Raw genomic sequence first — 27,911 nt, 5'->3', positions numbered from 1 at the left:
ACATGCGTTGCCCGTGAAGGAGCTATTGGCCAATACCAAAGTATATGCTACTCTGAACCAACACCAACTACTCAAAACTCTGCTTATATAATGGGTTTAGTTAACTTGGATACAACGTCTGCTATGAAAAGTTAAATAAAAATTATGGTGCCTTAAATGTTTCCAGTATTCTACCACAGAGGGATATGACTTTGTGAACTTTATTTAAAAGTATATATTTGTTGCTCATCTCCATTTGCGAACTACAGAACTTTATTATGTCTCTGGATGAGGTCTTCAGTCATGAAACATAGTAAAACATAGATAAAATATTCTCATGGAATTCAAATTGGAAACCATAGTCTTCTTAGCACCATATGTAAACCATCTGAGGATGTGAGGGTGTTGGTGTCTGTTTGTTTGTGTGTGTGTGTGTGTGTGTGTGTGTGGTCTAAGAAACAAAATCACATTTTCTAAGGCCCTAGGAAAATTTTTAAAATTTATCTTTATTGTTGTAAGTATTAGAGATGTCCCTCCTTTTGACCCCCTCCACCCTGTACCCACCCCCAGGCCCTAGAAATTTTATGAGATTTTTAAGTCAACAACAACAAAATAAATAAATAAAATTAATAACAGCAACAGCAAATAGAATCTATTTCATTTAGGGCAAACATTTTTGTTGGTTTTGTCTGTTATATTCTAGTGTCTAAAACAGTGCATAGGACACCACAGATACATAATAAATACTGGCTGAATGAGTGAAAGAAAACTATTTCTGAATGCTTACTATGTATCTAGGACTATTCTTAATGTTTTACATTTAGAATCTCATTTAATCACTAAAACAGATATTATCATAATCCCCATTTATAGAAAAAGACATTAAAAAATAAAATGGTTAAGCCCAGAATCATATTTTGTAATGGCAGAGGAGGAATAATAAATATAAGATCTGAATATTAAAAGCAAAGCTTTAAAACACGGGCGGGGAACCTTTTTCCTGCCAAGGGCCATACGGATATTTATAACATCATTTGCAGGCCATACGAAATTATCAACTTAAAAATTAGCTATGAAAAAAGCTCCTAGATTTATTGAATTTTGAGTCCTGCCTGAGGTAGCCTTGACAGGGCCAGACCAAATGATTTCACGGGCCATATACGCCTGTAGGCCAGACGTTCCCCACTCCTGCTTTAAAATATCACCATATACCCACCCACCCACCCCCTAAAAAAGGTAAAATATCTATCTAGAATATGTCTAAGGCTCTGGCACTACATTTTTGGAGGAACATAAAGGCCTCTGAACAATTCTAAACAACATGTTTTAACATTATCTAATATTTGGTTAAAATCAAATCAATGTTGAGAATCTACAATGTGCTTAGCTGCTTTAGTACCTCATGCATAAAAAGATGTCACAGTCCTTGTCCTCAAGAAGTTTTACATATTATTATGTTAAAAATTGTAGATTTTTTAAATAAGTGAATTTTCAAAAAATAATTATACTTTCCAGAAAGTACTTTACTACATATTATGTATTTCTATACCAAGACACAAATCCAAAGAAAATCAAAATAATTTACCTGGTTCAGTAAGTAGAGAATCTTTGTAAGAATATGTAAACATCTTCTTGGATTGATGGGTGTTTCATTGAACAGACGAGCCTGGAAACAAAATACACTGCTGTATATAGTTTACTTTCTACATTTCCTATCTCAGATTACAGAAAATCAACCTTAAGAAAATAAAGACTATTATGTATTTTAATTACAATAAATATCCAAATAATGTTAACTACCTATAGTTTTCCATTTATAATGGTATACAATAAATGATTAGAAGTGGCCCTTGATTTTCCATTTTTTACTCTCTGTTACCCTTAGGTCTACTGCTTCAACTCTGTGAGCTCTATTAAGTAAGATTCACAATATTTATCTACATCACATGAATACAATGAGTTTAATTAATATCTATAACTTCGTTCAATAACCTTGCACTAAACACCTCTTCTGGCATTTTATTTAAAATTCTCTCATTTTTTAATCTTTATTGTTGAAAGTATTACATATGTCCCCTTTTTTCCCCCATTAGCTCCCTCCACTCCTCAACTGCCCCATCCCCAGGCTGTCCCCATACCAATGTCTGTGTCCATGGGTTATGCACTTATGCATGTAGGTTCTTTCATTAAAGTCTCCCCACCCGCCCTCACCCCCCACCTTCCCTTTGAGATTCCTCAGTCTATTCCATGCTTCCGTGTCTCTGGATCTATTTCGTTCATCAGTTTATTTTGTTCATTAGATTCCACATAGGAGTGAGATCATGTGGTACTTGTCTTTCTATGACTGGCTTATTTCACTTAGCATAACAATCTCCAGTTTCCTCCATGCTGTCCCAAAGGGTAAGAGATCTTTCTTTTTTACAGCTGCATAGTATTCCATAGTGTAAATGTGCCACAGCTTTTTTACCCACTCATCTACTGATAAGCACTTGGGCTGTTTCCAGATCTTAGCTATTGTAAATTGCGCTGCTACAAAATTCTCAGCATGTGGCCCTGACTGGGTAGCTCGGTTGGCTGGAGCACCAACCCCTACACCAAAAGGTTCGATTCCCAGTCAGGGCACACTCAGATTGCCGGTTCGATCCCCGGTCAGGGCGCGTACAGGAGGCAACTGATCGATGTTCCTCTCTCTCTCTCCCCGCTTTCCTCTCTCTCTAAAAATCAATAAACATATCCTCAGGTGAAGAATAAATAAATAAATAAATAAATAAATAAATAAATAAATAAATCTCAACATGTAGCACAGTCTGCACTCTCTCTCTCCTCTGACAAGCAACCCCCTTCCTTTTCTCTCAAGTCTATATTGTCTGAACTCAGTTAAATTCCTTAATTCTTATTTTGAATCTCAGCTTTCTGAAAGCTAAGATTCAAAATGGGCTCTCTGCCCACCATTCTAAAATGGAATGGAAAAGAAGAAATACAATATACTGCCAAGCCATACCTCCTGTAAGACAGCACTCTTCTCCAGATGCCGAAAAGGATTGGAGCCACTACCTATAGTATGAAATAAAGCATATCTTTAATAGCTGTACTACACAAATTTATTTTCTACAGGATACTGAATGCTTGGCTATCTCACCTAAGTGGATATCACAGTGCTAATTACTAATCTTCATATAAACTAATCATTTTGATTCTGAAAATATTTCTGTCATTGCTTTCCTGTAAGATCTTATACTTTTGCAGGAATCCTGCCCAAAATGAATGTCTTCTTTCTCCTGTCCTCTTTTTATATGAATGTTACAAATACCTGTCATGTCCACACAACCAAGATGAATGAGATCGTGGTAGGGCTCTTTGGAGTTCCCTAAAGGGGAGAACAACTTTGTGTGTTTCTAACAGTTACTGCGAGGCAGAAAAGAAGAGTTCAGCAGATAATCATACAACCTTAAAGACGGAAGGGGCCATGGAGGTCCTACTAAGCCAACCTTCCACCACTCTTTATGAGAGCAGCTATCAAACGCTGACTTTTGTTTTGTTTGTTTGCTTATAAGGTGGCTTGGTACCTTCCCCATTTGCTCTGGACCAAAGTATCAAGAACAACTCACTTTGGGACGCATTCAATGATCTCTGTACCATGGGACGGTTTTGCCCTCTGGGAGGCAGGCAGTGTAAAGGTCTCCAGGACGACTGTACGGTACAGGGCATCTCAAAGTTCATATACACACACAGTGTGCGGTGGATCTGAGGCCCACTCGGGGCCTCGCACGAGCAGCACCCCTCGCTTCTCACAAGCTCCCACACACTCCCTCCGCCACCTGCCAAGCGCCTGCAGCCTCGGCGAGCGGCCCACCCGAGGCGAGCGGGGCGGAGCCGGCGTGGAGTCGCTGCGCCCCTCGGAGGGGGAGGGGGAGGGGGAGGGGGAGGGGGAGGGGGAGGGGGAGGGGAGGGGGAAGGGGAGGCAGCCGAGGGGAGGGGGCGGGGCCGCCGATCACGCTGATGCGGCGAGGGGCGCCCGGGCGGGAGCGCGCGACCGGGGGAGGCTCCGGCGCCGGGGGAGGGGCTAGGGGCAGGCCCCCGGCAGGAACCGGCCCCCTGGCACAGCGGTGCCCACGCCCCCCGGGCCGCAGTCCCCAGAGCAGGTGGCGGCGGGCGGGGGAAGGGACCCCCCGCGGCGGAGGGTGGGCGTCAGAGGCCCAGCGCGTACCAGACTCCTCGTCCTTCTTGTCGAATTTTTTAATCATCTTGGACGACTTCCCAGTGCCCAGACCCACAGCAACCTTCCCAGGCGCCGCAGCCGGGGAGCGGAAGAGGCTGCAGGAAGGCCGGCCCGGTGCTCTGGCGCGGGTTGGGCCGCGGTCGCGTCACTCGGGGGGAAGGCCCGCCCTCCTCGGCTGTCGCGGCCACTCCTGTCCCGCGGGGGCGTGGCCACGCCCTCTCGTCTCTCTCCCCCCCCCCCCAGCCCGCGGAGGCGGGGCCGGGCGCCGGGTCCCCGGCCGCGTGGTGCCCGCTGTTGCCTCAGGTCCGTACCCCGGGCTCGCCCCGGCCCACCCTGCCAGCGACTGGGCAGCCCGTGCCCCGAGTGAGCAGAATGCGATTTTATTTGGTTGACACGCTCTGGATAACGACTTCTGCTGGCCCCTCAGACTCTGGAGGCCGAGGGGCGAGGCCTGAAGGGTTGGTTTTACTTAACGACGGCGGTACTTCTTGTAAACCACTGCTGGGCCCTCCCATTGCGGAAGGCGCTCTCCCCGGGCGCGGTCCTGGTGGGCTTCTGTTCCTGCAGCGACGGCAGGGTTAGTGGCTCCCAGTTCATCTCCCCAGTCGGCTTGTCACTGTCTGACTTCTTGGAGACTGCAGCAAAACACAGGGTACCTGGTGAATGTGGGCTTTCAGAGGGTCCAGAAGGACGCTTATCGTGAGGCATGAAACTGACCCAGCTGGAAGGACCTGAAAAGTGGTCTTTACTCCTAGCTCGGGGTAGATTTTGGACCACGAGCTACCATTCCCAACCTTCTTTATAGTTCTGGATTCCTTACCTTCCTCAACACCCAGTTGAAAACACTGCCGGGCTAGTCTTCCCTGTTTCACCAAACGATCCCACCCACTACCATGTTGGCACTCACGTAGCTCTGCCTAAGATAAGGTGCATTCACTTGTAGATTCTCACACCTCTTAGCCTTTTCCTAAAGTGTGCTGGTGTTCAGTCTCAAATGTCTATTGAGTGCTTGGAAATTATTCAATGGGTCCCAACTGCCTAGTGGAGAAAACCGAAGCCCTCAGTTGTCATGAGCTAGCCCATGTATCTCCTACATTGAACCTGCTGTTATTAGTGCTTGATACCTGTTCAACACTTCCTAGGTACCCCATAAAGGTTCTTAAATGAATCATAATTTGTAAGGAGCATTCTCGTTATACCCTCTTCCATTCCACGCAACCTTATCTCAAATCCCTTCCGCCCCACGCCCTGCCTCATTCCAGAAGAGACTCCTGCACCTCTGAGACTCACAGACTTATCCTTTGGCTCTTCTAGAACAGTTTTCTTCAAGTGTGAATATGCATACCACTGGGTAGTTTTAGGTGATACATAAACATTTTAGATTTTAATTATTATGAATTTGATTAAGTGTGTGTCAGAAAAAAAAAACCATGTAATAGTATATCAAACCCATGTTAATGATATAGTATTAATTAGGACAAGAACAAAAACATTAAATAAACAATAGGGCATATAACACACTGATACACAAAAACTTTGAAAGTGGTAGATGATACAGTTCAGGAAACACTGCAACGGCTTCTTGAAATTTGAGGATTTAAACAGAATCCAAAGCCTAGCACTACTTGAGCCTATATCACTTCTTAGCTATAAGGAAAAATAGTCTCCATAACCTCCATGAGATACATCGATTTGCCCTTAAATCTCATCTCCATAGGTTGTCCCCCCTGCCCACATCCCAATCCCATAGGCCACTGCTTTGAAAGAGAGGACCTTACTTTCTTTCGTCATATCTCTTTTATAGACTTGAGCAAAGGTGAGCTGAGGGTACATATTTTTCTGTTTCCTCAAAGTGCAGACCATTGAATACGTCCCTTCACTCTTGAAATCATTGTTGGTGGAAAACCTTAACAGAGAAAGCTCATTTAGTAAATCCTGGGGTCGGGGGTTAGTGGAACCAGTCACTACACTCAGATTCCCGGGGAGGAGAAAGGACAATGATAACAGGTATTTGTTGGTACAGAGTGGGAGTACTGTTCAGCCACAGGGATGCTTCTAGAACCTAGCCTTGTAAACCTGCAAAGGAAATTCAAAATCTCCTCTCCTCTCCAAACTGGATAGAGGTTGCTCCTAGAACTAGTTTCAAATAAAATCTCATAGCACATTGTTCCTGTGCTATAACCCTTATCAAGCACTAAGGGGGAAAATTTTTTTCTGTTTCTTCAAATCATAGACCTTTGAATGTTTTACTAAAAATCCTTCTTAGTGAAAAACCTTAGCTTTGCGTTACTGTTTCTCTTTCATTAGGGTGTAAATGATATTGGGGATCATGTAGGGAAGCTGTCTTATTAACATACACTTGTACCTGTACCCTACAACAAAAAGTATTAAATCGTGTTGAAAAGAGATGGTAACATGAATAAGGAAATGACAGGAAAGAAAATGAGAACAAGAGCAGCCAGGACTTCACCTAAACCATTGTTTTTGCTTGGATGTAGGGTCCTTCAACAGTGTCACAGGGAAGACTGGTTTCAGCTCAGGTCTTAACCTTTTTTTCTGAGACAACACGGATAGGCCGAAGTTCTCAGTGGGTTTGAGTTGATAACTTTCCTGCAGCAGAGGGAAGAAGAGTAAGTAAGGGAATCAACTGAAAACTTTGGGACTTAAAAGCCGAACTAAGTTCTTGGACTAAGTTCCAACCTCCCAGCATGTTGTGACCAAACCTGCCAGAAGGAAGCGGGAACTCAGAAACCAAAAGAAGAGGAAACAGGTCTGAGTGGGCTAATTAATACCTGTTTGTTTCCTTGCCAGGTGACTTGTCCAAAGCTTTGCTAGTTTCCTAAGTAACTGATTGAATTTGCCCACTGACCCTTTGAAGAGAGTGGCGGGAGAATTTACCTGCTTTTGAGAAGGATTCTACTAGTGAATTGCTTAGTAAATCAAACATTTGATAATAAATTGGGGAAAAATCTATAGGACTCTACCTTCCTTTCTCAGAGATGGCTACTCCATTCACATTCCATTCTCTATCTGCAGTGAAGAGGCCACAGATGTTTTGTGAGCTAATAATATCATTACTAAAGGTCACAGAGACTTGCAGAAAGGATTGTGCAGGTCATCTAGTCTAACTGTTCATCTGACACTCACTTCACCTATGCACTGTCACTAACAAGTGGTCAGTCTTCCTATACCTAAAAACCCAACCTATTTCATCTTTGATCAGCTGATAGCTGTCTCCCTGTAACTTCTAACTTATAATCCAAACAGAACAAATCCAGCGTATCTTCCACAGAGTCCTTAAAGAATTTGGAGAAATCCATCAGGTTCCTCCTAAGCTATCTCCCTCTCTCTGCCAGGCTCAACATTGCCAATATTTTGAAATTTTCTTCATATGACATGGCTTTGGGTTCCCATTCTCCTGATTTGTCTCATTATAACACATTTCAGAAACAATTTATTTTATCCCCAGTGTGCAGCAATCTGAAGTGAGAACAATATGCAAGACATGGCAACTGCAGGACATGTCCCAACACCCCAATAAATTCTCTATTCAGATGTCAGCACCTCTTCTGAAAGCCTGCTCTCCAAATTACTATCTAAACTATACCATCTAAAATCACCACTCACACCCATCATGTTCCATTCCTTTATCCAGCTTTGTTTTGGCATTTATCAGATTTTTACATTAATTGTGTGATTGCTTATGGTCTGTGTACCTCACTAGAATTAAACTTCATTTGGGCAGACTTCGGTTTAGTCACTGATATATCCCTACCACCCATAACAGTGCTTGGCACATAGTAGGTACTCAACAAATATTTGTTGAATGAATGAAAGAATAAATGAATGACCAAACTACTTAATTGACATATATTGAGCTTTTTCTTTCAGAATTTTAAAGCCTCTTTTTTAGAAAAAAGTACTTGCTGTTGAACATGTCCTTTTAATTCTGTACTCATTCCCTAAGCACCTCCAGTTTTGAGGAACAGGCACCCATCCATCCAAGTTACCTCACCTAATAGGAGTTTTACTGTAAGAGCACATGCCTAAGAAGGAAGACATAGCTAACAATCTGGCCACAGAAAGAGCAGAACCTGAACAGAGCTAGATCTCATTGCAGAAAAACAGGAATGGAAAAGCTATTTGGAATCCAAGACGGCACTAGCTAAGAACTTCCACTGCACAAGTTTGTGTATCTTGATTCCAAATCATATCATTAATGTCTCTCCTACTTCTTCCACCTGCTTCCTTCTCTCTCTATTCACTCCTTACTTTACCCTGTATACCTTTTTTCTATCTATAGCTTCTGCTTATTCATTTATATTTATTTCCCTATGACTTCAACCTACCCTGACCCTATTATGGTCCCTACACTACCTACTGTATGGCCTTTCTCTGTGTGTCCTTTCAGCTTTCATTCCCACTGCTCAGAGATTTGGGTTATGGGTAAGTTGGTTGGTTTTGTTTTGAGTTGGTTTTGGTTTTGGTTTGGTGGTGACCACCACAGGTAACTAACCAGCCTATGAATTTTACTTTACTGGGTCTGATGTGCTTCTCTGGTCCCAGCTAGGAGTAGAGAGCCGAGTCTCGTTATACAAAATAGGACCTCTTAGGGCATCCTTTCCTTCATGAACTGTGGTAGTGTCCATTTCACTTAGAAGGGGCTGTGAGTATAACCATTACGGTGATAGACATGTCTAGTCCATTCTAAAGTTGCCAGCTGGGACCCACAATCTTTTTTTACACATGCCTGGGCAAAAGAATGTTTCTTTAGTACATAATCTTAGGCTCACAGAAGATTGTCACATTTTTCTGGCAAGAGAAGGAGGGGATGCAGCATAAATATTAAAGCAGCATTCTAGATATTGGGCAGTTCCATCTTCTTGGACTTGTTCCAAATAGCCCCAAAAAATTACCGTGGTGCCAGTCTTTGACAATCAGAGCCTTAACTCTGTTAATACAATCTGGCTAGTACCACAATTTGCTCATGAGTATGATCAGGTCCTGCATGTGACCTGGAAGACCCTCAGGTGCCAGCTGTTGGAAGAAAGCTCTTCTTGCACCAAGGTTACATGATAGTCTAGTATTTCCTTCTCTACTTTGAGCAGGGCAGTCCTGGCCTGGGATTTGTCCCTCTCTCACTGCACATTACCATACCACTACCATGAGAAGCAACCACTGAGTTTACATTCAAAGGCATAAATTCTGAGACCAAAGAGACCATAGGCAGGAAATTAGTTAATTAACTCCTTTGTCAGCATATACCTTTGGATACTAACTGTTTTATCTTCCATTTGAAGGAATCTCTCACTGCCATTCATGTTGCAACTAAGGACATACTAATTCCAAATTCACCACACTCTGTTATAAGGATCTGTCTTGGGTAATTCCACTCCCAGCTTCAAATTTGTTATAATTATATTCTTTTGCTTGTACTTTCATTCATTTCATTTAATTTCTTCTTGTTATATTAAGGCCCTCCCTCAAGACTATCAGGATCTTTTCAATTTTTTAATTTATTGCTTTTAGAAAGAGAGAGGAGGGGGGGGAAAGGCATCAATTTGTCGTTCCATTTATTTATGCATTCTTGGGTTGCTTCTTGTACGTGCCCTGACCGGAGATCGAACCCAAAAACTTGGCATATAGCCAGGGCCATCAAGATCTTTTTTAGATCCTGTTTCCTAAATACCTCTTAAATTGATTTTCTTCACTTCCTTTGCTGTTGATTTATTGCAATTCCTCAGCGTCTCATACCTTGATGATTGTAGTAACATCATAACTAATCTTTCTGATTTTTGCCTTTTTCACAAATAATGCACCTTTCTCCCAAACTCCAAAAAAAGGTCTTTCTAAATTAATGCAAATTTGATTATATCCATTTACTCTCTTACAACTCCCTAAATGCACCTCACTTTCTCATGTCTCTGTGGCTTGGCCCTTCCCTCTGATTGGAATATTTTCCTGTTCTTTTGTCAGGGGTCATCTCTTCTGCAAAACCTCTCTGATTACTCTCTTTCTCCCAACAGAAATACTGTTCTTTACTGTATATGAGTTCTGTGTCTTGTATATTCTTTTATAATTCATATATCTTATTATATCACAACTACAGATATATTTATTGATCTGTCTCTCCTGTACACTCCAAGTTCCTTCAGACTTTCTGGTAATCATCTTTATATTTTAGTTCTTAGATTAGTGTATGTTTAGTGATTGGTTATCAGGTTGGATTTGAACTTCTTTAGTATACAACAGCGTCCCAAATGTCTGGATACTGCGATAATAGAGTCCCTGCCCTGTTCCCCTTTCCTTCTCCTGACACCCAAAAGCAGTGGGTATAAAGTATAACCTTGACTCCTTTCCCATTTAGGTGTTCATTTCTGTCCCTTATCCTTTACTTCTCAGTTTACCCTTTACTACTATCTGCTCAACTAGAAAGCCAGTGGCTAGTTTACCTTTTGTTAACTGCAAACTAAATATCTCTGGCCAAGGAGAAACAATTTCAAGGTAAGACTCTCTTTTCTCTGCGCAATGAAGTTTCACAACCCAAGCTTGTCTAACTCTTTTCCTGAGTATTTCCCAGGCTCTACACATTCTGTTTGGTGACACAAATGGCAAAGAATTAGAGGGAAGAGGTTGGCTCCTGAGAACCATGGTAAGTTAGCTTCCTTCTTCAAGCTAACTCCTAATTCTTCAGGGTCCTTACTTAGGGCGCCAGGAAACTTCCCCAGGTGCCATTACCTTGAGCAGTAACTCCTTGGAAAAGTATTTTGGTGTGATGTCCTTTCCTTGTTGCTCCATTGGACAGGGAAGTGGATTGTTGGTCATTATAAGTGAGGTCTTATCCTCATCATATTCTGTGACCTTGAGCATGAAGCTTAACATCTTCCTGTTTCGAGCCACGCGTTTCTGCAGTGCGGTGGGCTTCAAAGGCTCATAGTACTGGCTCTGAGCAGACAGACAGAGGGCCAAAGATTTGCAGAGGGACAAAGGGATTAGATCAAGAGAAGGTTAACAGATCCGTTGGCTAATCTGCCTCCGTGGGGTAGGGACAGAGGCTGGACAAATCTGCTCTGAAGTGTGTTTATCAGAAAAAGTCTGAAGCTCGCTGGCCCTTCCTTTGCTCAGAGCATTCCTCACAAATAGACTGAGGGGCTGGGGAAATGACACAGGAAGGCTTCCACAATAAAGGGAGAAAGCCCACTTAATTCTTCTGAAAGAGCGTAACAGAATTTGTTCAACACAGTGGGGCAAACAGAGAGGTTTCTATGTTACACCTCCATACAAGCCTCGGAGACAGAGACTAGAAACTGCCAGGGACCGAATCTCTGCTCAGGGAGTTTGGAGGGTGGGGGGTGACCCCCACATTCTCACCCACCAGCGTTTTCCCACAGGCACAACCACACTACCATGCATAATAAGCACCATGTTTAAAAAGGTGAAGCAGTCCCCAAAGACAGCATGTTACTTAAGATGCGGGTGGGGGATGGGGCAGTCCCACTAATTTTGCTTTTCTGTCAATAGAAGGAAAGCAGAGGATTGGAGAGGAAGGAAGAGGGAGAGAATGAAATACCTTCTGATTAGTAATATGTTTTCTCAATGTAAAAGGACTATTTTGGCTACAGGGACCACCCTCTTCCCAGTCCCTCCCTCCTCCCTCACCCGGGCCATTCCTAGCACTGCCCCTGGCTCACTGTCCTAGGGCAGCTCTGCCCCCCTGTCCTAGGAGGTGCACAGCCACAGAAGGGGCAGCACTTGGAGGCATTTGGGATACTTGGCAGCGCCTCTGCCCCACTGCTGCAACTTGCTCTTAGGGATCTCAGGGGAAAGCTTGTTCCACCTACCAATTTTGGATGGACCGTGTAATGCAGAAGGTTATTGGGAACAGATTTTGATGGCGAGACTGCATAAAAAATCTAGAAACAATGAGCAAAATTAGTGGGTTCAAGCTGCACCTATCCTAAACAGTATTCCATTGCTTACTCTCACTAAATGTGGTCCCTACTTCAAGTTAAGTAAAGGGAACCCTGTGCTGCGTGTTTTGCACCCTGGGTTTCTGGAATGAGAGCCCCAGCAAGGACAGCCTCACGGGCCAGCTTGTCCATGGAAATGCGGACCAGTTTATGAAATGTCAGGTCAAGCTGTTAGGAGGTGAGGTAGACGAGGGCAGCATCAGAGTTCAGGCAGGGACAAGTCACTCCAAGGATCACACCTCCTCCTCCTGCCTTTTCATTACTGTAGGAGTAAAATCAGGTGCAAATCAACACGGAGGGCAACCTTTAAGGAGACAAGCAAGTTACAAAAGGGCGATAATTTAAGGGTGTGCGTGAAGGGAGCCCTGAGGGACAGGCTCACAGACCAAGGGAGAAACAACATTTTGTATTTTTTAATATTTCTGTGGTATCTGATTCTTCCTAAAATGTTACAAAAATAATTGAATTTTGCTAACACTCTATCTACACTTTGCATTTTTCTGCTGGTGGTAGTGCTGGGGATTGGCAGATTGAGGGTCGTGCCTGGTGGTAGAGGTGCTGGGTCACCTGCACCTCCCTCTTCTGACCCCGGCTTTTGGCCCTGCCTAGAGCTTAGCCCTCGGTTATCTAAGGACAAGTAATTCAAAGGGGTGAGAGCCCAAAGTGAAAGACGCTGAGTTACCCCCTTTGGGCTTAGCAAACCCAGAAAGCAGAACAAGAGGAAGGGAACATACTGCTGAGCTTGGATCAGCCTTTCTAAAGATTGCCATGTCCCCAAGGAGGTGAGGTAAGGTGGGGTACAGAAGAAAGGGAACATGTACTTGCAGGGTGCGGAAGGCAAGCAGGTGAATGGAGAAGAGGGAAGTAGTAAGAACGGGCCAGGCATGCGGGATGAGCTCAGCCCGCTATCAGGCTTCAGAAAGGAAATGTCAGGAGCTGGCGAGCCCGGGGGGTTGGGGGAGGAATGGGAGGAGGTCTAGCAGTCACTCCATACATTCCTTCGGGAGGGTGGGATGAAATATGGGACAAATCCAAAGACGCAATAATTTAAATTTTTTTCCCTTTTGGAAAACTGAAGTCCCTTTGTTCAAAACAAAAACATTGTGAAAAACCTGCTTCACGGATATGACATAAAATATGTATTTAGAATCATATAGAAGTCTAGGAAAAAAATTATTTGGGGAAAAGATGTAAAGACTTTTCTTTTACCGTTTTTTTTGTTTTGTTTTGCTTTGTTTTTAATGAATTCTAGTGGGGAAAGTCTCTGGGCAAGATGTTTTAGCCCTGGCCGGGTAGCTCAGTTGGTTAGAGCGGTGTTCCAGTATGCCAAGGTTGTGGTTCAATCCCCAGTCACACGAGAATCAACCAATGAATGCGTAAATAAATGGAACAACAAATCGAAGTTTCTCTTTCTCTCCCTTCCTCTCTCTCTCTCTCTCTCTCTCTCAAATCAATAAATTTTTTTAAAAAAAATGTTTTTACTCTTGAATTTTTCTGAGGTAGTGCATTTCTGTTCCAAATTAGTCTCCAGCAGTTGATGAAACCCACAAGAGTGTCCAAATTGGAATATGTTTTAGTTTTGTTACATTAAACAGCAGTTTCTCTGGCTGATGAAATAAAAGATGGCCTGGAAAATTCACTTAAATGTGATAAACCTGGGGCGGCAACCAAGATTTTGCTCCAAGAGGCGGCCACGAATTCTAGATGAGTCAGGGTTTAACACTCACGGCCTACGAGAGGCTTCCGGTCCCTGGGTTTTGCATGCCAATTTATTGTTGTTGTGTTCTTGTCTCTTCTGTTTTCTATGTCTCTGTTTCCCTCTCATAAAATTGGATCAATTAACCTTGCTTTCTATATGAACCTTGACCCTTTTATGCTTTTCAACAAAAAGTGTGTAAGACACAGCTTAAAAAATACTCTTAAGTGTACAAAGAAATATTACAAATGAACATTTGCTAATTCTCTCCCTTACCTCATCACTATCCATAAATCCTTTCTCAAAAGTTCCCGAAGTCTTTAATTTGCCATATGAGGACCTGAAAAAGAGGCAGGACATCTAGTTGGCTCCGAGACCTGGCCTTCTGCATGTTCTCAGTCTCCTTAACAAAGTTTAGAAGCCTGATTTAGAAGAGCCCAATTTAGGTGGTCACTAATTGAAAAACGTATGTGTAGCAAAGAAGAGGATTCATTATCCAGCCTATGTGCTGGGGTTGTGGGGGAGGTTGGGGGGGACAGAACCTCAGGTTGAACAGTTAAGCAAGTGGGACCCCTTGGAGACATCTGATGAGTTGATTTCTTCTAAAATAGGGGTTTCAGCCCTGGCCAGGGTGGCTCAGTTGGTTGAGTGTCATCTTGTGCACCAAAAGGTCACCGGTTTGATACTCAGGGCACATGCCCAGGTTGCTGGTTTGGAACCTGGTCAGGGTGCCTGACAGGAGGCAACCGATCGATGTTTCTCTCTCACTTCCTCTCTCTCTAAAAATAAAATAAAATAGGGGTTTCAGACCACTAAAGGAAGCACTCTAGTAAACTGCTTAAGGAATTCTTTTAGGTTGGACCCTCATAATATCCTTGAAGACGACCAACTGTTACAAATGCCTACCTGCCTCTCCACATGGAAATGGTTCTGCCTGCACCAATGATTAGTCAATGATTCCTTAAGAAGGAACAGAGTTAGTAGAACTTCACAAATTTTCCATTTTTAATGACCAGGCTTGGATCACTGGCTCCCCTATGTTCCTAACCAAATCTAAGTTTCTCTTCCTAGAAGTAGGGTAGCAAAAATAATAATCAATGGCAAATATTCTCATACTCTGCTCCTTCACTTACTTTCCCATTTCCCACCCAGATGCCAGCTCCCTTTGTGGGAAAGTGGGCAAGGGACAGAAGTTGCAATCTTTAGTAATAAAGTATTTTGGATTCCTTGACTAATTCTTACTAAACCCATTTACTTTCTGAACATAAAGATGCTCAGCTGTAAGATTGGGTTAATGACTAAAATAAGTGGCCTGCTTTCTCCTTGGAGATAGTACCTTTTGGGGGGGATTAAACTAGTTCAAATTAAGTAGGGTCCTACAACTACCTCAACTAGACCGCTCTCCTTTAAAAATGAGGGTAGCTGAGTCAGGACTAAAATAAGAAAAGTAGAAATAACCAAGCTATGTAGTTGGTGGGTCAATTGGCTATAGCGTGATACAAATCCAGGATCAGGTCCCATTCAAGGATGGCTTGCTTCTACCTCAAGCCAGAGGTCTTTAAAATAATCTCAAGAAGAGCAGGTGATATATTGTGGAAGACCAAAAAAAAATTCATCTTAACATCTTAAAGTTTGTGCCCTTTTGATGGGTCCTATTACCTTAAGTTATCTAATAATTATATAATTTTTATTGTACCACTTTCAAAATAAATCTTTGGTATCTAAAAGGTGGCACCAGGTTCCAGGTACTTTTCTTCAAGGCCAATTTACGGCATACAGCTGCATGAAAATGCTTCCTTGGCCCAGCAGTGTCCGTCTCAAACAGTCTGGTGCTTTTCTTTTGGCAAAACTACTCTAGTTGCTGCATGAAACAGACCAAGATCTGGTTTTTTATCTGAGGACAGTCAATTGAAACTCTTTTATGAGGGTTTACTCTGTGTCTAGTACTGTTCAAAGTGCTATGGGCTACAAAATAAGTTCACATAAGTTCAAAATAAGTTATAACATAGTTAAGCAAACGAGACTACATACTTGGTAGATCTTCTTTGGCCCATTGCTGTTCACTGCTAAGTGGACCAACCTGAAGCAATTATTCACCCAGAGGCCAAATTCAGTGCCTCTGAACAGTCCACGTTCTGTAGGGTTTCAGTTCAACCCAAACATTGTTTCCTTAGCACACTGTGTGTGCAGCTCCGTTCTTGATCCTCTGTGGGAAACAAGAGCAGACTGATACGTACTGTTGTGAAAGCAGAAAATGCACAGGACGTAATGATCCTTGCCCTCAACAACTTAAGTTTAGTTGATAAATGTGGGCAGGAAGGAGGATGTGATTGTTAAATCTGAAACAAGAATGACACATCTCTTGGGGCCTCAACTTCCTCATCTGTAAAAATGGAGAGAGTTAACCAAATGATTTCAAGGTAACATTCTCATTCCATGATGTTGGTGAGATTTACCTACATAAAGACCTGAAATAAAATTAATTCATGTGTCAGTAATGAGAGAGAGTTGGAAGAGCAGACATCCCCTTTCAATACAACCATGTTTGTCCAGGGAGTTGCTACATTTTGATAATTAGAAATGGAAGAAAAGAGTTGAGGATTTAGAATCCACCATTTAGAGAAAAGAGAGGTTAGTGATACTTGAGGGAGATTGAGCTGGGCCTTGCAGGATGGTTTGAGAAGAAGCGTACATGGAAGATTATTTGTTTTTGCTGTTGTTTTAAGTAGCTACTACTAAGACTTACTAGTAGATAGGTGGGATGGGATCAAATCTAGGGGGCTTTGACAATTAAGTAGAACTTTGATAAGGCCTATCAGCTCAAGCTCCTATAAAGTCCATGGTTTGCCGGAAAAATCTATATTAGTGTTGATAGTATCAATAGGTGCTTGTTTAGGGTTATATCTACTTTGACAGTCTATTTATAAACCCTAAAGACGATTGTCTAAAGTTTATGATTAAACCGAGTTAAACCCTGAAAGTTCCCTTTGAGGGAAATAGCCTAATGAGTTTCTCGCCCTTTTCTCAAGTTTAGTTTTTCCAGCTCACGTATACATTGAAACTGAAATAAATAGGAGCCATCAAATTGGAAGGTACAAATCTTGCGCCACTTGTCTGCAACCCAGGGTAGAAAAAAAATCACACAAACACAAAAACTACACACAAAAAATAAGAATGGAAAGATCTGGAGTACAATACCTTAAATGGCACCAGGAAATCTTACTTCAGGGAGGAAGGGGAAATGCCTTGATGTGGAAACTTCCCATTTGGAAAATATCTGAATTATTCTTCTCTTGATTCTGGAGGAGACACTGGGAATTCGTGATGAGCGGGCAATCTAGAATGCTGAGGTGTTCTATGTTGGAATCAGAGAATGAAAAGCACAAAGACAGACCAAATCTGCTCCATTTTTTTTTCCCCTAACCTATGACTTTCCTACACACACACACACACACACACACACACACACACACACACACACACATCAACCTTTTCACCTTATCTTAACCTCTATCTTGGCCAATGTTTTCTGTCCCTTACATATAGTGAGCCTTTTTCTCTTAGTCCCCATAATTAAAACATTCTCCTGCCCTCTTCAAACTATTTGCATCTTCTTTCTTTCTTTATGTTACCTCTCAGGTCTTTCTTCTTCAGAGAAGACTTTCCAGGTCAATTAAACCCCAAATTCTAACCTATGGTCGTTGTTTTTGTGCATGAAATTATATAGTGTCTTGTAGTTCTACCTAATTTTCTTATATGTAGGTATTGTTTACCTCCCAGGCAGTAAGCTCCTTAAAAGTAGAAATGTGAAATATAGAGAGAGAATTAACAGATATATATATCTTTCCCCCAGAGTGCTTTGTATACTAGACATTCAAAAATCAATATTTGCTTATTTCAATATATTTAACTGAACACTTATGTTGCATTAAACCCCATCCTAGCTAGTGGGATCCAAACATAAATTGGATATAGTCACTGACCTCAAGGAGCTCACAGTTTAGCCAGGAAGAGGGACAAGGAAAGAGCTGAATGCAACAGATTGCAATGCCTATATTAGAGACAAGTTCAGAATGCTATCAGAGCACAGAGGAAGAGCACTTAGCCCAGATGAGAAGAGACTAGGAGAGATTTGGAACTAATACCTAAGCTGGGCCTGCAAAAATGAGTGTAAGTTAACCAGGTGATGAGAAGAGAAGGTGGGTATTTGAGAGAAAGAGGGAGCAGAAACATGAGACTAGAACAAAGCATGGCTTGTTTAGGGGAATTGCAAATAACTGCAGTATGCTTGGAACATAAGATTTAACAGAAACGTAGCAAAAGATGAGACTAGAGAGGTAGCCAGGGTCTAAATCCTAGAGTGAAGGCCCTGATAGAAGCTTGTAGGTTATTTTATGAGTAATGAAGAGATACCAAGGAATTTTAGCTAAGAAGATACATTGAACAATGTATATTTTAGAGATATGAAAATGGTGGCAGTGTGAATTATAGATTGGAAAGATGCAGAGGCCTTTGAGAAGGCTATGGCAGTACGGAGAAAGAGTTGAGAAATTTTAAGGATCTGCAGTGCTCACAAATTTACACCACCCATCCCTGTTGTCTAGCCCAGGATGGCTTATCCAAAGATAATCAACCAAATTCTCTCTACTAGGAATTTAAAGTTTGATAAAGACACACAGAGATGAAAGCTGATTGTGGCTGAATTACCACATGCAGTGTCCCAGGCATAAAGACTGAGCTCCACTCGCTGAGGTCCCCACAGTTGCCCCAGATCTAGTCCACCCTGAAGCATGGTCACTCAGGTTTCCCTTCAGTTCTATGAGCTTTCCCAATATCATTTCAAATAAATCCACCCCCCTTTTTTTGTTTAAATTATTCAGAGTTGATTTGTATTGTTTGCAACCAAAAAAACTTAAACTGATACAGGCTCCAAAGCAAGGTGTTGGCAGTAAAGAGGAATAAAAAAAGAGATATTTGAAAGATGTCATAATTAATAGGACTTGGTAATCAATTGGATCTATGGGCTAATGGATATAGCCACTTTTTTAGCTTGGTTACCTGAGAGAAGGGAAGCGCAATTTATCAAATTAGAAAATAAAGGAGATGGACCAAGTTTGGGAGATAAATGATGATTTTGGTTTTGATTGATTGACTATGAGGTGCAGATGGGGACACTGTCTAGTAAATGGTTTAGAATACGGGTATGGAGCTCAAGAGAGAGAGGTTTGGGATAGAATTATGTCTTGGGATTCAGCCTCAGGAATATGTGCTAGTTGAAGCTGTTGGAATAGATGAGATCAAGCAGGAGAAAGGGTGGGCTGAGTAGAGGCCAAGGCATAGGACAGAGCTACAGAAGTTGCAGACACCAAAGGAAGAACATCGCGCGTGGATGGTATGAAGAACACTGAAAAGGAGTGGCCAGAGGATGGAGGAGAACCGGGAGAAAGGAGCCACAGAAACCACAGGGACAATATCATGAAAAGGGGGAGAACCTCTACTTTAAGGCATCTAAACTGCAACTTTGGAAAGTATAGAAAAAGATTTTTTAAAAACTCACAAAAATTACCAAAGCTTAATAAACAATCCATTGCAACCAACTATGAGGCAAATACACCTAGAGTGTTAAAACCTACTAGGCTAAGTTCACGGCAGGGCCAAGATTTGCTTGAAGAGAGACCATCTGATAAAAGATAATACGAAGGCATCACTCATTCCCCACTGATTGTCTTCTTTTTTGACATGAGGGTGGGAGGTACTACATCAACCAAAACTGGATTGATCATTCCTTTCTACCTCCCTTTGGGGAGAAGATCTACAATAAGATTTAGGAACGGTTCCCCCTCACCACTTCACTTCCACAACTCTCCACGTCCAGATGGAGCCCTCACAGCCCAGGGACCAGCTGGGTAGTAAGGATGGGGTGCTAGTGGTGGCCCAGTGCATTCTGGGAAATGTGACCTTAGGAGCAGAGAGCGGTTACTGAGGGCACCGGCAGGAGGCGCTCTTTGTGGAACCATTTTCTTCCTTTCCTCCAACTTCTAAGATAGAAACTTCTATATGAAACAGAAACTTCGACCTTTGTGACAGCATTGGTATGCACCCTTCTTTCCTTCTGCAATGAAAAAGTAGTGGCGTGGAGTTCTGGGCAAGCTAGCTTCTCCCACTTTGGCTCTTCCTTTCTCAAACAGCCTGCCAGCAACATGTGGTAAGTTATCTGGGGAGGCTCTTCCTTTGTCAGGGGCGGCCTGTGGTTTAGCAGTGTCTAGGGGGATGTATTAGGAAGCCAAATTTATATTCAGGCCCCAGCCACAGTCCCCAAGCCAACTTCTAACAACAACAACAACAACAACAAATGAAACCCTGATTTTTATTTTTAACTTATCTGATTGTTGAAAGTTTTTATTAATTGCTTCAGAACCTGTAAGGGGAGAAGATATGTTTGGTACCACAAATCCTTCACCATCCTGGCTGCAGCTATAGGTTGGTTTTGTTTTATTTTGTTTTAATATATCTTTATTGATTTCAGAGAAAGGAAGGGAGAGGGAGAGAGAGAGAGAAACATCAATGATGAGAGAGTCATTGATCGGCTGCCTCCTGCACGCCCCCCTTGCTGGGGATCGAGCCTGCAGCCCTGGGATGTGTTCTGGCCAGAATTGAACCGGGATCCCCTGGATCATAGGCCGATGCTCAATTGCTGAGCCATGCCAGCCGGGCTGCAGCTATAGTTTTAATGTTCTATATTGGTTCACATACCAGAGAACCAGGAAATAGCAGTTTCAGAAAGTTATCTCCGTAGCAAAGCTAAAATGAAAACTTGCTAGAAACGAGACTGAGAAGAGAGCTTTGCCTAGCAACCTGCCTGCTATCCGTGGGCAGAGTGGGACCGGGGTTTATAAATTCATTGATCTCATCTGTTGACCAACACCAAATCTGAACAGAACTAGCATTATTCAGCAATGAATGAATGGAAGTTGATTTTCAGAGCTAATGAATGTAGCAAAAGTAATAGCCATTCTGACAAAAATAGGGAGCTAAGAAAGACTGCCAGAAATAGAGAAATATAAAAAAGAGCAGGAGATTGGAAATCTGGGAAATTCAAAGCAAAAAAAAATTGTTTGTAGATCTGTTAAAAATACGGGGATATCTGCTCACAAGAAAGAATGGAAGCTGTCTCTCAACGCAGAACTTAGCAGATTTAGCACCGGGGTGTTGGGAATATGGGGACCCAAGGAGAAACAAACATACAAAAAATTAAGGTTTTTAAATATACAAGATGGACAGTAAGGGATGGAAAATAGTCTCAGGAAAAACCGTGGGACTGGAGATGCCCACCATGACAAATTTCTAAATGTTTCAATTATGGTGGAAGGAGACATGAAGGAGCAGAAGATGTGCTTCCCGCTCATGGCACCTCCCTAGCCCCACTGACACGTTTCATTCCCTTGTCCCCCTAGATAGAGCCTTTCTCCTGATCTAGCTTAATGAAACCGCAGAACAAGGTCACAGATTCTTATCTTTTAAGTCCAAGCATCAAAGACTCTATTGTAAGACAATGATTTAGGAAATAGACATGATCAATTTGGATGCCTCTCTCCAAGCAAGAAGATTTGTAATGCTACAGAATTCTACCCTGATGTAGGAGATATAGTGTCACAATTGAGACACAATGAGTGTCATAATTCAGTCCACCCCCAAAAAGGCAGTCTCTGGGCAACTAGCACTGATTTAGTGGCACCTCAGTGAAGCTGAAACCAAGAAGCTTTCCCTCACCCTCTCACTTTTTAAATTTACTTGGTCCTTCCATTTCTTCTAAGTAACACCAGTCTTTGCCTGGTGTGACGGCCAGCGACAGTGACATAGGATAATGCGTAATCATACCAAATTATACATATCTTTTTATACACTATATTTTCATGCCAAACCACATATTGAATTTCAATACCAGCAAAAGCTTTAAAAAAATCAATATTCATAGGGGTAGGGGGCTGGGGATTGAGGGGTGGGAGGCAGATCTTGAGGAAGCCCCTTCTTCCTCCCTTTCCCATTTGCTTTCCCTCAAGAAGGAAATTTATGTCACTCTTTGGGTTTCCTTTGTTCTTGGGGAGACCCTATAAATGAAAGGATCACATAAATAGGTTTGGCTCGCTCCCCTGTTCAGGCTCTGGCCCCCTGTTCTCTTTGATCTCCTTTCCCCCATGTGGCGGGTCAATCCAGAAATCTGGGTTTGAGTTCTGACAGAGGAAAGGTACTCCTCAAACCCTGCTTTCCCTCAGTATTTTAGGCATTTATAAATGGTATTTTTTGCCATGGTTTGTTTTTTATCATTCTGCTCAGCAAGGGCTGCAGGCCAGGGCTTCAAACAACAAAAGCCCCAGGCTCATATTTATTCATTTATTTGTTCATTCATTCAGCAAATATTTACTAAACACCTGCCAAGGCCTCTTCTGGGGTCCAAGGATACAGATATAAACAGAAAAGACACAAGGCCCCATCCTCTGGGAGCTTACATTCGGGTCAGAGGCTACACGTAGCTGTGGGCTGTGCCTGCTCCGGGATGTCTAACAGGCATCTTGGACTTGACAGGTCCTCCCTGCCCTTCAAGTCCATTCCTCCTTCCGTCTTTCTGTCTCAGTAAGTGGCATTGCTGTGAATTCTGTTGTTTGACCAAAAATCTTCCAAATATATTTCAAACGTGACTGCTTTTCAACCACCCTGGCCCAAGCCAAGCTCCCTTTCACTTGGGGCCGCCTAAACACAACTGCAGCTTTCTTTGAGATGAATCATCTTTGTGGGTGAGGGGGGAAAGGGAAGTAATGTTAGGGAAGGAGCAAGAGTATGTCAGGCAGAGATTAGACTGCACGTTGGCAGTTCTTATCAGCTCTGTTTCCCTTAAGAAATCATGGGTACTTTATAAGATGGAATTCTAAGCGATCTTTCTCAGGCCCTTCGGAAGAGTATGAACTACAGCCTAAGTCGGCCATGTCCCTGCATTTGCAAGCTGCGCCCACTTTTCCTATGTCCTCAGGAGCACCTAATGAGGCCCAGAGACGGTGAAAAAGTCACACAAAAAGGGAAAGAGGCAAATGTATTCTGTAAATATTTTTTAGTGCAAAAAAAGAAAACACAGACTATTCCTGCTCAGAACCTGTCAACACCTCCCTATATCATTTAGCATAAAATTCAAACTCCTCTCATAGTATACAAGAGCCTGTGTGTATAACTCTCTCCGCCCCCTCCCTAACTTTCTCGCTTGCCAGTCTCTCCAGCATGTCAGTGACTCTTCCAGTCTTGGACTTCTTGCTAATCTTTGAACATGCTAAGGTTCAGGGAATAGCAAGAAGCCCTTTCAGGGCTTTTGTTAATTCTGTTCTCTAGGAACACTACCCACCAAGAATCCCAATGACTTACTCCCTCACTTCATTCATTTTCCCGGGCAACTGTCACTTTATAAGGGAGACATTCCAGAGCCACCCCAAATAGGTACTCTCCCCCAGTCACATTCTATCTCTCTTATGCTTTATTCTTCTTCAAAGCCCTTTGGTTTACCCAAATTTATATATTTATTCATTTATTGGCCATCTCCTTCTCGAGAATATATGTTCCAATGTGGCAAGGATTTTTCATGCTTCGTTCACTACTATATCCCCAGTGCCCGGAACAGCAGTACTTGGTACACAGTAGCACTCAGCAAATGTTTGTTGTTTAGATAAATAACTGAAAATTCAACTGAAAAGGTCCATGTAGACTATGTGAAATTTCTAGGTTTGATTTATTAGTGCTAGGCATTGTTGGTGATGCTAGATAGCCATCCCGAACTTTCTTCCTTGTTAATCTTCTTTAAGAAGAAATACTAAGTGCAAGGAAAATTCAGCGTGGACCAAAATCAAGGGGTTTTTATATGGCTTATCCACAGTCTCTCTGAGGCACCTTCTTACCTACCCACCTTCTGCTCTCTGCCCTCGGTTTGGCCCTGATATGTCCATTAGTTAGGACCCAATCATGTTTGTGAATACCATAGTAGTGTTGCAATGACTACGTGAAGAGAAAGAGGCCTCTGCTTATAAGAAGAGTGAAACGATACCATCTCGAAAGGTGAAAATTCACTGTAGAGAACCTGCATCAGGTGTGCCTTTATTAGGTAGTCAGGCTGGCCCAGAAACGGTGGGAGGGCCAGGATCCACAGGTAAGGCCAGCCTACTGGGTGTTTCAAATGAAGAGCTAAGGAGGACTTGAGAACATTAGCTTTAGAAATGACAGAAGGCAAATTAGGGACATACCACAGATGAATGAAAAGAGATTGATAGTCAGGGTAAGATATGAGATCCCAAATGTCAAAACTTGTCTTTTATTAAAGAAAAAAAGAATGCTCCTTTGGTTTTATATCTGGACCTAACTGCTTTTACATTGGAAGACTAGACTAGGAAAGGGCTGGGGAGATGTTTTGATGGTGGTAGGTCTGGGGAAATGACTGGGTCCCAGAGAGATTTAATGGAAGAGGAAAGGAGTGACATCAGGGAGCAATTTGTAATTACACCCCAAGAGGGAGCCTAGACCCAGGAAATTACTGAAAGTCGCCCTCTGATGGTAACAGAGAGAAAGTCCTTAATATAAACAATTGGGGGACTTTTCTTCCATGACTTTAAGAATAAATGCTTTGGGAAAGGATAACTCAGGAATCCATAAGCTGATACAGAAAAATTTTGAGTTTTAGGGCCAGTTTAAATATTAGCCAAGGGGAAAATATATTGATTTGGATTTGAGGGAACCAATATAGCTAAATAGATATTGGAAAGCTGACCAAATTAATAGTTATTACATATATTTTCGATGTCCAAATTCATAATTTAGAATGTGATAAATAACCTCTAAATAGTGACTAAATCAACATTTGAGCTTTATATAATTGGATCTGCAAGGATGAGTCCAGTCAGTTTCACCAACACTTGCCCTCTTTACCCTGGACAAGTCCGGGCATCTTTGAGTGGTTACTTATATGCTAGAGGCTGGGGCAGGGAGTATCCCTCCTCCTTCTTTCTTACTGTATAGCCTTAGGCAGCTCCTCAACATCTACAGGCTTTAATCTTCACCTGAGCCTTCGTCTTCTGGGGAAAGAGTCCATGTGACAAGTTGCTGGAGTTAGTCTACAAATGCCCCTCAGGAGCTCTAAGAGATGTTATGTTGGTCTATAAACACTTTTGGAAATTCTCCTAAGAAGTTTCATAACTCAATTTATAAAAAGAAAAAAATTGTAGACATGCACTATATCAGATTAAAACCTTAACCTAAAAAAAACTCAAATAATATGGGGGGAGATATCCATATGTAGAAGAGAAATACATCATCCTATTCAAAAACTGTTTGGTCAGATACTTCAGTTCACACGATTCAAACATTCAGTGACATTACTGTTTTAATATTTGGAAACCCTTGTATGCTTTTTATGATCTCATTTAGTGAGTCTAACATGTTTTATAGAAAAATGCAATCTCTAATTTCACCGAAGGTCTTAATAGAATAGACCCTGAGGAAGAAAATATGAGTAATATTTTGACATAATAAAAGAAGCCATCCAAACTGGAGCACAAAGAGAAAAATGGCTATGGAAAATGAATAAAGCCTCAGTGATCTGTAGGACAATATCAAGTGGTCTAACCTATGTGTAATTGGAGGCTGTGGTTAAGAGGGTGGAGGTGGATACTTGAAGAGACAATGGCCCCAAAGTTTCCAAATTTGAAGACAATTATTAATCAAAAGATTCAAGAGGCTCAAGAAACCCAAAGTAGGATAAACAAGCAACAACAAAAACCCAGCACTGAGGCATAGATATTATGCTCAAATTTCTTTAAATTACTGGTAAAGCAAATGGGGCAAAATGTACACAACTGTTCAGTCTGGGTTAAGGGTAAATACTATTCTTGCAACTTTTCTCTAAGTTTTAAATTCTATCAAAATGAATAGTTACCAAGAAAACAAGATGGAACCAAGATAATGGTCAATAGTAGGGAAAACAGTAGAGGAGAATTCAGAGGTAAACAGTCTTCCTTTTTAACTCCATCTCTTCAGGAGTAGGATATGTTTTTTAACTTTATAAAAATTGCATGTTAAAATTTAAGAGTAATTCCTAGAAGGATATACAGGTCTATCCTACACAATATCTTGCTTATTAATATTGTGAATGTTTCCTTGCTTTTAATACCAGTTTTATAGAAGTATATCTCTCCATAAAATGTTTTCTATCCATTGTTTATCTAAGAAAAATTTATATTCATGTCCACAAAACCCTATACCCTTTAAAAATATGTATTTTTAAAGATATGCAAGTAATAAGTTGATTTACATTCCAAATACAATTAGCAGAATGCTGAAAGCATATGTAGCCATTTCATAAAACACAAGTATTGGCAAAGGAATATGCATTTCAGATGTTGCTGGTGCTGAGAAAGAAAATTATTGCATCAAACCAACTGTTAACAATTGTATTGATTACTTCTGATCAGAAAGCTATTTCTAAGCATTTTTCTTCCTAACATAATGATTTATTAACGATAGGTGTTTTAGTTATGTTTTAAGAACTTGATTGGGAGAGTTTTGTTGACATGTAACCCATTTAAAATTATAGGAAATACTCCTGCTTAGCATTTTTATACAGAACCTCTGGTTTTCAGGAAAGGATTATTGACTTAAATGGGAGATGCCTGAAAATAAATTTATAATTTTCAAATAAAAAGAAGGTAACAGAAAGAAATTCATGCAATGTAAGTCAGTAAAGGAAAAAGAATAAAAGCAAAGACAAAAACATGATAAATTGAAAATTAAAAATAAGACAGTGAAAATAAGTCCAAATAAATCAATATTCAGAGCAAGCCTATGAGATAGACAATCTTAGGTTGGATTTTAAAAACCCAGCCATGTACTGTTTATCTAGACACACCTAAAATTTAAAACACAGACAGCTATAAACACAGGGATGCAGAAGAAAGAAGAGAGTGTTCTGCTCACTTTCTTTTTCCCCTTTTAAACCTCCTCCACCTCTCTCTACTTTGCCTCATGTGCCATCATATCTCTATGTTATAGGTGATGCCCAAGACTCTGCCCTGCAGAATAGAGCCAATAACAGCAGCTTAGTGGTGCCCAGTGGACGCAGCCAGGCACTAGGTTACCTCGGCTGGGATACAAAATACTATAAACTGTAGGGCCAGCAACGCACCCTCATCATCTCACTGCAAGTGTGTCAGGCATTGATTCTGGGACTGGACTGTACAAACCTCATTTTCCAGATTCCCCTGCTAGCTAGCTTCTGGTTAGGTTCTGCCCACTGGGGGCACTTTCAGGAGGAGAAGGGAAGAGGAGCCTTTGTCACCTTTCAGTATGAGTTTGCATGCCCTCCGGCTCTAGTCTCCAGCTTCTTCCAGAATTCCCAGCAATAACCTCACCAAGCCCCATCAAGATATAAGTAGCAGCCAAGCCCACCATATTCTATTATTCACTTAGCCATATCCCCTTAAGTGGTCTGGGCTACATACACTCCCTCAGCAGTCTACACACCAGCAGTAAAGTGTCCCCTTCTTTAGGCTCTGATAACACCATTTTGTTCCCCTAGCTCTAGGAATAGTAGCTTCTTCCTAAAGGTATTAATATCTGAGTTACCTCAACCTCTCTTTTTTTGGCTTGTTCAGTGTTTCAACAATTATGGAACCAATGACCTTTATTAAATATCTTTTATTTGAAATACCAAACACCGTTTCCACTTTTCCGATTGAACCCTGACTGATACAAGGATCCTGATCCTCTCACCATCGCCAAGAAAAGTATGCCTGTCCAGGAAGTTTCCTAAGAGCCCTGGTAAAACACATGAATGCCACGAGGTAGAAAATCTGAGGGCTTGTACACCAATTGATCTTCTAAGGGGTCCAGTTTGGGGGTATATGAGGATATCTCCTCTCGAGTAAAGGAGTGACCTGCCTTACAGTAAGGAAGGGGCACAATACCTGGAGGCAACAAATGACACCTATGAGTGTGCTGCCTTGACAAACTCAACAGATGACTC

The 27,911-nt window shown here is 41.8% G+C and overlaps 2 protein-coding genes across 4 annotated transcripts in view; both read right to left on the bottom strand.

Annotated features, from left to right (window-relative positions):
* The window catches only part of COPG2 (COPI coat complex subunit gamma 2), a 217,889-nt gene extending 213,593 nt beyond the window's left edge, over positions 1–4,296 (bottom strand). Inside the window, exons 1-3 of one of the 3 annotated variants that reach the window (XM_081147032.1) lie at positions 4,187–4,296; positions 2,981–3,033; positions 1,565–1,645 (exon numbers count right to left, since the gene is read on the bottom strand). In XM_081147032.1, the coding sequence (XP_081003158.1) occupies positions 1,565–1,645; positions 2,981–3,033; positions 4,187–4,223 (171 nt within the window). In that variant the 5' untranslated portion in view covers positions 4,224–4,296. Of the gene's footprint in view, positions 1–1,564; positions 1,646–2,980; positions 3,034–3,587; positions 3,782–4,186 lie in introns of those variants that run through there. The other 2 variants (XM_081147030.1, XM_081147031.1) reach the window with 2 other exon arrangements.
* Positions 4,297–4,663: 367 nt separating this feature from the next.
* TSGA13 (testis specific 13) lies at positions 4,664–14,224 on the bottom strand (the record flags this gene model as incomplete). The annotated part of the gene is made up of 6 exons (XM_081147726.1): positions 4,664–4,833; positions 5,977–6,104; positions 6,669–6,808; positions 10,937–11,143; positions 12,040–12,111; positions 14,141–14,224. The coding sequence occupies 6 exons, from the start codon at positions 14,222–14,224 to the stop codon at positions 4,664–4,666; spliced, it is 801 nt and encodes a 266-aa protein (XP_081003852.1).
* Between the last annotated feature and the right edge of the window lie 13,687 nt (positions 14,225–27,911).

The sequence above is a fragment of the Miniopterus schreibersii genome (genome assembly GCF_964146895.1).
Source record: "Miniopterus schreibersii genome assembly, chromosome: 9".
In the NCBI taxonomy this organism is placed as follows: Eukaryota; Metazoa; Chordata; class Mammalia; order Chiroptera; family Miniopteridae; genus Miniopterus; species Miniopterus schreibersii.
This window is presented reverse-complemented; position numbering and strand designations above follow the sequence as displayed.